At 36.1% G+C, this 13,279-nt stretch overlaps 1 protein-coding gene across 2 annotated transcripts in view; it reads left to right on the top strand.

Annotated features, from left to right (window-relative positions):
* PLCB1 (phospholipase C, beta 1 (phosphoinositide-specific)) overlaps positions 1 to 13,279 on the top strand; it is a 591,356-nt gene that overhangs the window by 359,366 nt on the left and 218,711 nt on the right. For both annotated transcript variants that reach the window (XM_004687179.2, XM_004687180.2), the window contains exon 4: positions 10,032 to 10,169. In XM_004687179.2, the coding sequence (XP_004687236.1) occupies positions 10,032 to 10,169 (138 nt within the window). The remainder of the gene's footprint in view (positions 1 to 10,031; positions 10,170 to 13,279) is intronic.

Genomic DNA, 13,279 nt, shown 5'->3' with positions numbered 1-13,279 from the left:
TCTCTCTCTCTCTCTCTCTCTCTCTCTCTCTCTCTCTCTCTCTCTCTCTCTAGAAAAGAGAGAGAGAGAGAGAGAGAGAGAGAGAAGGAGGGAGGGAGAGAGAGCACTACTAGCTAACATTCATTTCCACACAGTTCACTTTTTTTCCTTTTTGTGTTGAAAACCTTTAAGATCTCTCAACAACTTTCAAATATCTAATATAGTAGTATTAACTGTAGTCCCCTACTACACATTACATCTATGACTTAGGTATTTTATGGCTGGAGATTTTCACTTCTTAATCCCTCTTTTCCCCTCCCCTTCCCTGCCTCTGATAACTACCAATCTGTTCTCTGTATCAATAACTTGGTTTGTTTTGTTTGCGTACTTGAGAAGGGGGTTGTTTATGTGTTTTAGATGCCATAAAAGTCAAATCATTTGTATTTATCATCTTTGATAATTTATTTCACTTAGCATGATGTTCTCAAGGTCCATTCTTGCTGGTGTATGCCACCTTTTCTTTGTCATTTATTAGAAACTTAGATGCTTCCGTATCTTGTTTACTGGCTCTAATGCTGCAGTGAACATGGTGGTTCCTCTGTCTTTTTGAGTTGGTATATTTATTTTCTCCAGATTGACACCCAAAATGGAACTGCTGAATCATAGGGCAGCTTTATTTTGAAATTTTTGAGAGACCTCACTAGTGGCTACAGTTTACAAAGTTTCCCTCTTTGCCATATTTTTACCAACACTTCTCTCTCTCTCTCTCTCTCTCTCTCTCTCTCTCTGCCATTCTAACAGTTATGAGGTGATATCTCATGATCTGGATTTGCACTAATAACTAATAACTCTAATAAGAGAAAGATAAGTAACAACAATTATTTCACTGCTGTTTTCACAAGTTAATCATGTCAGTTGCCCCCAAAATATATGAACTTTTTCTGCACATGCTGAGTCTGACTGTATATTTTGGAATTTAATTTTGTTCACCACACAAATGCTTTAAGGTTAGTGGACATTATTTTTATTAACTTCACTATATGAAACTAAACTGAAATAAACAACACGTTGCCTGCTTTTTAAAGCTACTTAAATGAAGGTGTCAGAGGTACAAAAGTTCTAAAAATAATTTTTTTAACATAGTAAGTCATTCCTCCCATAGAAAAATGAATTAAGGAAAATATAAATTAACATCAGCCAATTTTAAAAAATAGTAAAATTTATACAATTCATATTTACATAGACATGACAATATGTCCTGATTATAAGTCACAAAGTAAATATATATATAGTGACATGTTCTGATTCCTTTGATATTATTCAGTAAATGTCCCCTTATTTTCTTTAATTTTCAGGTTACTTTTCAAGTATTTGCAACCTGTGTACTGCTTTGAGCACATAACTTATAATTTCTCACTTTTTCCCTGTACTAACTTTCTCAAGGGGAATTTATTACCATCCTCATTCCATAGGTTAAGATCTCAGGCATAGAATGGTTAAGGAAACCTCACCTTTCTTTTAATTGGCAGAGCTGAAACTCAAAGCCAGGCAGACAATCAGTTTCTATGGCCTCTCAAAAGCCCTCAGCATGAACATGTGATTCTCCTGAAACTGCATCTGGAAAATGTTGTTTGTGTTTGTCAATATTAAATAATCTCTACCTTCTTGACATGCTTGATTTTAAATTATGTTCTGAAGTTTTCTCTAACATTTCAAAATGCCATGTAAGGACGCAGTCTCTACTGCAAATAGGAGTAAGTATCTCACCCATAAAGGCCTCATTGACCATAAAAGCCTCATTGATTAGAACTTAGTAAATACTTTTGCTTTCTTCTAAAAACAGATCTCACTATTTTTCTCAAACTTGAGCACAGTATACCAAAGATATCAAACATGCCTAAGAAGAGGAATTTAATGTGTTTCACCCTCACGTGGGTTCTGGGCAGGAAGGGACATGCTGAATCTGACCGGATACATGTCTACCCTGTGGGCAGGTGGATTGCCATGAATCGAAGTGGTAGTGGTTGTGCTTTTGAATTTTGCTGACAGTCATTACATGTGTCAAAAAAGGCTGGAGGAATAGATTGAAACATGAGTGACAAGCTACCTATACTTCAGGATCTTTAAGTTTGACAAATAGATTAGATAATGAAGATGAAGCTAATCACTTGTTACATTGACTTTTTCAGGAAAAAACTGTTCTGTATTTTATGCATTTTCACTTTTGGCATACATGACTATATAAATGATGATTAAACTTGATCATTTAACTTCCATTCTCAAGAAAACAAGTGGTGCCTTTGGTCCTATTGTATCCTTTTTTTTTTTTAATTTTAAAATTTATTCATTTATGCATGCAGAACTGGGGTATAGGTCAGAGGTGCAGGGGCAGTGAGAGGATTTACCAGACACAGAGTGGGGAGCAGAACAGGCCAACTGATGAAGTACACTGCTGAGGGGAGCAGTGGGTAGGTCAGGAGAGGTCTGCTGTGCCATGTGGATTGCCTCTGGGGTAGGGGTCGAACTCATGCTGAAATAACTTTAGCCTCTTAGTGCTGTGCTGTAACATGCTGCGCCATCAGGAAGGGCCCTGTTGTATCCCCCCCCCTGTTTTTTTTAAAGATTTATTGATTTATGCTTACAGAACTGGGATATAGGCCAGAAGTGTGAGGGTAAGAGTCTTCACCAGAGACAGAGTGGGGAGCAGAACAGGCAGATCAACAAAGTACACTGCCGAGGGTAGCAGCGGCAGGTCAGAAGAGGTCTGCCACACCATGTGGGTCAGCTACCTGGCTGGGGATCGAACTTATGCCACAGTGGCTTCAGAGATCTTCATAATGTGTGGTACTTTAAACCATTGCGCCACCAGGGAGAGCCCTGTATCCCTTTTTTAACTTCTCATGTTCATTTTTTTTTTTTTTAACAAATTGCCCAAAAGATCACTGCAGATCGAGATGACTTGGATCCTGGTTTATAGGTTTATGCTAAATTTAACTATTTGCATTATTTTAATATAAGTTTCAAATTGGATACAATTGTCATATGACTTACACTTTACAATATGATGCCCCAAATTCAAACCCCCTTTTGTCCAATTTTATAAAACTGAGAAAATGACTTTTCCTCCTTAAACCTTAGATGACAAAAACATAGCTACCTCTTTGTGTTTGTGGGTTAAATAGAGAAGAAAATATAGGACAGCTTGAGTGGTGCTTGACACAGTTACTAATTGGAACTTACTGTAATTATATTCATTATTTTATAGCGAACTGAGTAGTTAGGAATCTAAACCTATTTGCCACCCTGGTGAGATTTCTTCAATGTGGACTAGAATTCTTAAAGGTGAAAATGTTGTATACCCATTGAATATGTGGACATTAATCAAAATAAGGCAAAATTGTCTTATTCCTGACATTTATCCTTTTACCATGCTAACAGACATTTCCCATAAACTGATATTCTACTCCCCTCCACCCACTAGACCCCTGCAGGGTTTGAATGTCCTGAAAATGTTTTCTGGCTATGAAAATGCAAGGTTGCAGGTGCCACAGAAGAGACTGTTCACTAGTGATAGATGAGAGGCTACAAATCAGTATTCCAGCTTCTAGGACAATTTCAGAGGCTTCGTCTAGCACCTTGGAGTGGGCTCCTGATGGACTGAGCATCAGTGGCCCAAAGTGGGAAACCCACATTACCACACTGTTTGGCTTTTTTCTTCCTGTCTCATGTTTTGCCTCTGGTTGTATTTCCTGTAACCATCTCTAAATAACCTACTTACCCCCAAATTTGGGATTCAGGTCAGCTTTTGGAGCTGAAAGACAAATAGCCTGTCAACCAAGCGAGTTCATTGCAACCTAGGAAGCCAGCTTAGGTCATGCAGTTTCTTGAAATGGTCGGCATTGTTCTGATATTCCATATTCTGGAAATAACCAAGTTGTTCCTCCAAATCTGGACACTTTATTTTAATCCTCTTCTGCTTGAGTTCCTCTAGCACTCCATTCCTCTCTCTTTATATCTTTTGAAACTTTATTAAATTATGGATCAGGAAAAAAGTAATTATAATAAAGTAAATATCAAAATTAATAGGCAACTATGAACCAGAGACATTCTACAGTGGAGAAGAGGCTGAGTAGGATCAAAACAGGGGTGGACAGAGCACAGGGACTGTGGTGATGGCACATTTGGTGAGTTGGTGGTAGGAATTTCACAAGGACTATAACCAAGATGAGAAAGCATACATTTACAAAAATGAAAAGTAAAAATACATAAAAATTAGGGAATAATAAATTAGGTTCTGAGCCTGTTCATAGAGTGGAGGAAAACCATGAGCAGTTAAATTTTTGACCACTAGAATGTTATTTACAGATTCCCCTTAAATTTTGCTCCTCTATGACCATATTCAAGGATAGGATAACCAAGATTTTAGATGTCTCAGTATGGAAACACTCTTTAGTATGGCTGCCTTTATACTCCTTAAGACATATTTATATTTTCTATATAAATAGTCTATAGCTTTAATTCAGTCAACTGAGGCCAGTATTTTCAATTAAGTTTTTATTTTTTTAATTTTATATACGTTTTTACATAGTATTTCATTTCCATACATGATATGCTTAATCCACTCCTATTTGTTCCCCAAGGAGTTCCCTTCACCTGTTCACCTGTGCTCCATCACCATAGTCCCTTGTGCTCTTCCCACCCTTTAAAAAACATTTTCTCTCCTGAAAAATGTCTGTGAATTATAGTTACTTGTTGATTTTGATCTTTCTTTGTTACAATTACTATTTTTTAAATGGTGATATAGAGAGAGGCAACTAAGTATTTTCTTTCCCACCAATAAATTTCACTGCTTATACATTAAATGCCTAGAGAAAAGACTAAAGACTTGACAATATCAATTAATGACCACTTTATTCCAAACAAATGTCAGTGATCTTATGGTAGTACCACCATGACTGGGGTTAGTCCAGCTCTTTTCTTTCAAATATTTGCTCAAAAAGTCAGTCTGTTCTCTCTTTGCTTCCTCCATCTAAGGATATAGTAAAAATATTTAAATATCCCCAATAACTGACACTTTCCAAGTCCTCCCCTCCATGTAGGAGAATGTTTAAGGCACCGTGGTTCAGAGTCAAAATCAATCCATATGCATGGTGTTTTATCTAAAAAGCCTTCTGGCTGTGTGAGCTTCCTAAGCTACTGGTACATTCTGAAGGAGATAATGGCATTCCTCACCATGTTCACACACACACATAAATAATAAGAGAGAACCTTTTCAAATGTGGGTGTGAGGAGAAGCATAAGTATTAATTTCAAGGTAAGTTCTTAATATGCTATTGTCCAAGAGGCAAATGTTCAATTTGGGGCTTGATAGAGAACCATCCTGACATAAGTTTAGAACTTTCCTTTACCACGACACTTGAATACAGCATAAAGAGAATCTGTTCTGTCTTCAATGAAAAGATAGTTTTATCACACAAACTCAACCTGAAGACTGTCACTTAAGTATAACAAGGGTTCCCTGTCTTCCATTTCCTACTGATGTACTGACTGTTAATAGAAAAGCTTTCAGATACCAGCTCCTTTATCTGAGTGATGAATTAAAGTTACATCCACATAAATGTGATTCAGATTGAGAATACTGCATTAAGTGCTGGAAATAAAATGAACCTAATATTCAAGTTGCTCAGTAAGCCTAAAATCCTATAAAGAAATACATATTTCAAGGGGATAAAAAATGAGTAAGTCATTATTTTCTACACAAAGTGCTTCTGTGTCAAGAATGAAATCTAATCCTAAATCATATTGAATGTTGTAAAATAGTGTTGCCTTAAAAAAAAATACAAACCAAAAAATAAGATCTAAATGTCTCACAGATATTTCATTTGCAAATATAAAACATTTTTTTCAAGGAATGAGCATTTCTTTTAAGGGGGTAGGTATAAATGGCATTTAGTGCCTTTAAAAATCACCCTTTAGATTGTTTTTATTCCTTCCATTAATTTCTAATAATTTCAGTAATATAATTATAGTAGCATATACTGTAAAGGACTCCTTGTGTCTCATGTACAGAACACTCTTTACTTTCTTCAGTGGCTTTTTTTTTTTTTAAGGACACTTTTCTTTTAAGATTTTTTATTTATGCTTACAGAACTGGGGCATAGGCCAGAGGTGTGTGGGGGGGGGGTGGTGAGAGGATTTACTGGAGACAGAGTGGGGAGCAAAACAGGCAGACTGACAAAGTACACTGCTGAGGGGAGCAGCGGGCAGGTCAGGAAAGGTCTGTTGTGTCATGTGGATCAGCTCCTGGCTAGGGATTGAACTCATGCTGCAGTAGCTTTGGAGAGCTTCATAATGTGGTGCTTTAACCTGTAGGGCCGTCAGGGAGAGCCCTCTTCAGTGGTTTTTTATCTGGAAAAGGGAATCACTACCTTGAGCTGTTTGACTTTCTTTGCTGCAACAGACATGAAGCAATTTAATCATGAATCCTGATGGTTCTGAGAAAGTGAGCTTATTTAGCCAGTATCTGTTTTTTAAGTCAGATGGGAATAGAGATGAGCTAGGACTTAACTTTAGAAGTGCAGTTAAATTATAGCTGCCAGGATTCTTAGTTAGTCTGGTTAGTTCCAAGTGTGGCAGCTTATCCGGGGTATTGCTAGAAAAGCAAGTCTTGAGTTACAGCTTAATGAAAATAAGAAATTCTGAGTTCACCTTACCTGTTTTTTGTTTGTTTGTTTGTTTGTTTTTCCTGAGATCTATTCTGCAGTGTTCTCCAGAAGAAAAACTGAACAATTTTACAGAGTTTTGGAGATAGCTTTTTTTCCTTTTTTAAAAATTTCAAGGAATTTATATATTAGTATATAGAATATATATGCATTATATATATTCTATAAACTTATATGTAAGTATTATATGTACTTATATATAATATATATTATATAAGTATTATAAGTAAGTAATATATAAGCATTATATATACTTATTTGTTGATATATATAAGTATATACTAATATATATTAGTATATATGCAGGGATCAAGCAATGTGTTGGAGTTGGTAGTAATCTGAATAGGTAAGTGCATGTCTGAAAACTGATCAGGAGTTTCCATCCATAAGAAACATCAGAACATGCCTTAGCAAAACAGGTGTGGGAGGGAAAGGTGGTTTTCAGGCAAATGGTCAGTATTTGTTGTTACTGTTTTGAAATGAAGCCATTCATATCCTCAGAACTGAGACTGGTGAAACAGTCATTTTCAAGCTATCTGATTCCATTGTGTTTCTTTCACCTTTAAGGTCCTCCAAAAGCGGTGCCATTCCATTGCTCTTTATCCTTACTGATAATTCAGATAATTCCCCCTTTGGCTATCCTCTGAGGATTTCCTCTGCTGAAAACAACCGAGGGAAATTTTTTATACCTGTAAGGACAAATATTATTTTTTTAAGAATATAGTAGTTTATTTTTACATCATTTTGTACCTTTTTCCAGGACACATATCTTTTTAAGTATACCCCTCAGATTCAATTTTCATCATCATTTGCCTGCCAGCTTTATCTACAAAATCCCAGAAACCACATCTGAGTAACTCAATTTTCTTTTAATTTTATTGTTCTTGAAGTACCATTATATTATATCTTTGCTAGTGTTTTGATAGTATAAGATCACCCCCAGTACAGTGACTTAGCCCCCAATTTTCTAATTACCTAATGACCAATAGAATTTTTAAATATAAATATATAAACAATCACTAGTGGAAAGACTTTATAAAACTATCTCAAAGGGTTGATCATCTTATAAATTCCTATTAACTATACCTAAGAATACTGGTAAGGGCAGTAGAAATTAACCCCAGAGCAGTTTTCTGGAATTATTTTCTAATCTGGGTACTTCCTCTGGGTGTTCTCTACTTACTTTTAGTTTTTATCTCAAGGATAATTCAAATGTACGCCTGATCACAACACATAGTCCCTGCAGTGTTGAGAGGTGGCACACTCATCAATTAACTATTTAATAAGTGGACAAAAATATTTTTGAATGGACATTTGAATTAGGGAGTCAAATAGAATCAAATGAACAGAAAATGCTTGAGAGAGAATCAGTGACAGAGGATGTGTTATGTGGTTCTCATTAGAAGGAAAACAAAATTTCAGAATTCTCCCATTTTTTCCCCATTGAAATGTTGTAGAAATGAAGTATTGATGGACTCTGTGTCACTGATTTAAAAACTGTGTTTAAAAACTGTGACATAGTTAATCATTTCACAGAGCAGATGTTATCATGATTTAGTCTTCGTAATAAGTCCATTTTCCTGAACATGTTATCTAATAACTTTTTTGTTGTACTTCTGTCCATTTCTAGGCAGGTAAATTGATGTTTTTGATGGCCTTTGATCTATCCTATTGCATTGTCAGAAAAATGGGTATATTTTTCCAATAGGAGGCCTGAAATACTTGATAATTTTGTTAGTCAATTTGAAGTTTTAGTTATATTGGACATAGCTTTGAAATATGATTTTCTCTCTTCATAACTTACTGAAAATGTTCCTCTTCAGACCATCAAATAAAGGAGAAAACTTGATTGAGAAAGAATTAAAAAGAGAGAGAGAGAGAATCACACCACGTCATGGGAAGTTTTTGTTTCTTTGCTTTCTTTTTCCTGTCTTTTTAGTCCACTCTTACTCTGTAAGTATGCAGTGTATAAAAAATTCACATGAGCAATCAAAATAACCAGTCCAAATAATTAGCCCCTGTTTACCCAACATTTATCTAAATAAATAAAAATACAAGTTCATTCCTAATTTAGAAGTTGGCTGCCAAGTACCAAACTAATTGAGTTAATGCCAGTTTCCTTTTTGGATCTTAACTCCTTTCAAGATGGCTCTATGAGAAAAAAATAAATTCTGTCAAGCTAAATGAACCTTATTTTAGGTACTTGAATTCAGTGGTTACATTTTTCTCAGTAGAAATTTATCTCCAAGGAATCCTCATTGACAATATCCCAAAGTGTGAAATTGCTCTGAAAAGACAGAAAAACTTCTCTAAGTCCAAATCACAGTACATCCTGGAAAATAGCATGGTCATGACAAGTGCTGCCATTTTGTTCAATTGATCAATCCAGCTCTTCCCACTTTCACTCAGTGTTAGAGAAGATCCTTGCTCTGAAGCAGGTGTATTTCTACTCCAGCTCTAGATGATGTTGTTCTGCTTTAATTAGATGACAACCATCATTATGTGAATGTTTCCATAAATTGAGGAAAAGGGTGAGATTTTGCATTTCAGTATGTGATGCATGGGGCAATTGGAAGGAAATAGAGGGAGAGAGCATTGTGGCATATGCAAATGTGTTACTGAATGACAAGATGGCAGAAAGAGCTCTTGACTAAGGACCTAAGTCTTTGCCCCCAATTTTATTGAGATATATGTGATAGAGAACATCATGTAGAGTTAGGTGTGCAACTTGTTCCTTTGGTACTTATATAAACAGCAATAAAATCATTAACACCATAGCATTAGCTGACAACTGTATCACTGCATCATCTAATAACTGTTCATTTTTTTTTTTTGCCATAGAATTATTTAGAGCTATTGGGTTCTCCCAGGGATATCATTGCTGTGATCACCATGCTCTACCTTGGACCCATAGAACTTATTCATATTCTAACTGGAAATTTGTACCCTTTGATCAATATCTCTCCACTTCCCCACCCCCTAGTGTTAAACAGCCATATTCTATTCTCTGTTTCTATGAGTTTAACTTTTACAGATTCTATATGCTACATATGCTACTACTCAGTATTAAGCTTTCTCTGGCTTGTAGGACCATACATCCGAAGACATATATTCTCTCTGTATGATCTCTGGGAAAATTATTTCACCTCTGGGTCATTGCTGGGTAAAAGACTCCAATTCATATGATTTCCTAGTAAGAATCAAGTAACTTCATTTTGAAGTCATTTTTTTTTCATTTTGAAGTAATTTTAACCATAATTTTATCGAGATTATGCTGCTTTGTTGGAAACTCTGTTCATATACTAAGTTTTTTCAACCTTTATTATCTAGGACCCCAAATTACGAGAACTTTTGGATGTGGGAAACATTGGACGCCTGGAACATCGCATGATAACAGTGGTGTATGGACCTGACTTAGTCAACATATCCCATTTGAACCTTGTAGCTTTCCAAGAGGAGGTGGCCAAGGTAAGGTGGATAGAAACTACTAAAATTTGTCACTGCAACCTGAATCCTTATAATCTTGTACTTCTGCCTATGAAAAACTAAGGTTTTTTTCATATTTAATATTAAATTTCATCTAAAATAATTCAACTGCCAAGGAGGAGTATAATTCAAACACTTTCAAAGAATGGCATGTACTTAGAATTATGGAAATTTTTCATTAGATTTATGATATAATTTCCTTGCAAAGAAATTAATAAAATGCACTGTACTTGCCATAGCATTTAATTTTTTTATATACTTTTATATCATTCTTCATTTTTATACACTGTATGCTTTATCACCTTGGGTGTAATCCCTCTGAAATTCCCACCACCAATTCACCCTTTGCCCGAGACATTTATTCTAACTCATTCTCTTAACCTCACCTCCTGCTACATCCAACTTCACCCCCTTTCAGTTCTTTCCTTGAAGTCAGACACCTTCAGTACCTTATTAAATTCTTTTATCTTAACAACATCTAGCCCATGACCATGCACATAGTGGCAGTTCAACTAATAGAATAAAGAATTAAAAATTAAAATATGTAACTAATTCTCCAGTTATGGACTTGCAAAAATGAATTAGGCCTCTCCATTAAGGAATTGATAATCTACCAGGATAGTAATGGTGTTATCAGAGATGCACACAGAAACAACAGCCTGTCAAGCTTGTCAACAAGGTATTTTAAACAGGAAGCTGTGAATTCTTAGAACCGTGGACTCAAAGTTTGTGCATTTCTCTAAAAATATCCAGTTGCTGTTCAAATAACACTGAAATGAATATATTGAAAGAAGACCTTTCTTTTTCCATATTCACAGTTTAGATGATCTGTTTCCTTCATACATTTTCCTATAATAGTTGAAAATATGAATCTAAGTATACTTTGAAGTCTGGATATTGTAGCTGTGTCATCATAGAGCTTTTCACATGTACAGATCACAGCTACAGATGATGTCAGGCCAGTGTTGTTTGGGCGTCAGATGTAAAATTTCTAACCCTCAGATCCCTGACAGTTTTCTGGATTACTGCCCTTTACGTGATTATGATAGAGATTTATTTCCAACATTTACATAACATTTATTTCAGTTCTTATAATGGAATGAATATAATGTCAACCAGTTACACTTTGAGCTCTTAAGAAACTACTCTCCAGAAATGTGTTACAAACCCAGTCTGCTTTCTCTAAGAACCAAGACCCCATCTGGCTTCTATCCTATTATTTTTGCTTTGAGAGGCCACTTTAGTGAAACATATTATGTCAGCTTTGTACACACCTTGCATAGTTCTCATCCTGATATCCTGGTGATAACTTGTAGAGTTGCACACATCATTTCTCAGCATATGGACAGATAAACAAATATAAAGATTTGCAAAATCCTTACGTCAATAGTAACTATATTCAGTTTATGAATTGACCAATTCATGATATGCATTATCACTCAATTAAAAATATTCAATAAATGACAATGACAACTAGGGAAGCTTTTATTAAGAATCAATATAGACTTCATATTACAAATCCACCTGCATGTCTATTGCAAAAACCTTTGTGTAGTTGTGGGTGTCTCGTCACTAATTTTATTTAGGGTTTGATTTCTGAGCCCTGTAACATTCCCTATCAGGATTGTATTTGTGGACATGTTTCTAGTAGCTTGTGATGCTCCTGATCTACATGAAGCTGCAGAATACATTTTGCCTTTTCTTACTGTGGTGTTTTGTAGGTTCTGTACCTCCCAGTGCAATCGCTCAGTTAGATGGTTAAGATTTGCAAATATCATTTTACTCTGAAAGCTTGTTTTCCATCCTTTTAATTGTTAGTATTATTTTATGACATTACACCTTCTATTTACTCTGGGACCAATGCACTTGTGGAGTGCCAACATCAAGGGATGCAGCTAGCCTCCCTGTATGGAACTCTTGCCTTGAGCATTTTTTTTTTTTTAAGCTGAGTGTCTCCATTAGAATTGTTTACAAAGGGATTCTGGTTCCCTCAGTCATTCCACACATTTGTCAGGTGCCTTCTCTGGGCCAGCCACAATTCCATTGTTAAGGATACAACATTATGGAATGCCAGAGAGAAAGCCTGCAGGAGGAAACAAATTACCAGCCTAGAGTGAAGATATGGGAATGAGATGGCCCCTTTATGAGGTGCTCTCATAAGGGAATAATCTGAAGGAAGTTGCTCAACTGAAAATAGTAGCATAGATTTCTGAGACATCTCTACAGGTTGAAACTAGAACTTTAAAATCATCACAAACTTCTCTAAACTTATTATTCCAAATTTGCATGCTTTCATTTTTTTTTTACTTAAATCACTTGAAACTGAATTTTAAAGTTATTTTTAATTGATTCCATTAAAAAGACAATCATAGGGAGAAAACTGTGTCTTTCAACTTTCCCTCTGTAACTGGACTAAATATATGTTTTTTGCAGTTAAGCAGCAATTACACTTTTTGTTGTTACGTTACGCCAACATGATTTGCCAATCCCTCTGTACTGTCAGGATCAGCTTTCCTTGCTTCCTCCAGGAGGAGTTACCCGTCCCCCCTCCCTCCACCAAATGTTCCTGAAAAATGATCTGTTTCACATTTGCCTTCTGAATTTCAATCTCATCTCTGAATCCCTTGCTTTCCTGGGCACCAGTGGACAATCATGTTTGCTACAGCCCTGGGACTCCCCAACTGCAACCCCCACCTCCTGGAAGCACAGAGAGGAGATGAATATCAGCACCCTCAACTTTACTCTCCTGCCCTTCACTCAAGACTCCATAACTCATGACTAGGTTAGAAATATCACCAAAGAAAAGGGAAACAGGTTGAAGCTACATGATAAACATGACTATATTCATGGTCTCAGAAAAGGGACTAGAGATAAAAGCTTACTCATATTCTCCCTTCTAGACATACTTGTTGCCAGACTGCTTCCCACTTTTCTCCCTGACTAAGGGTTCCTTTAAAATCCCTACGATTCCAACTACTAGCCTCACTCATCTAAGTCTCCAGGCACCAAGCCTACTTCCATCTTGATTCCTTCCATCACACGCAGACCCTGCATCTGCACACTATCTCGAGTACTACCCTGGCCCTTCACTT

The sequence above is a fragment of the Condylura cristata genome, unplaced genomic scaffold (assembly GCF_000260355.1).
Source record: "Condylura cristata isolate star-nosed mole 26May11 unplaced genomic scaffold, ConCri1.0 scaffold00022, whole genome shotgun sequence".
NCBI classification, from domain to species: Eukaryota; Metazoa; Chordata; class Mammalia; order Eulipotyphla; family Talpidae; genus Condylura; species Condylura cristata.
This window is presented reverse-complemented; position numbering and strand designations above follow the sequence as displayed.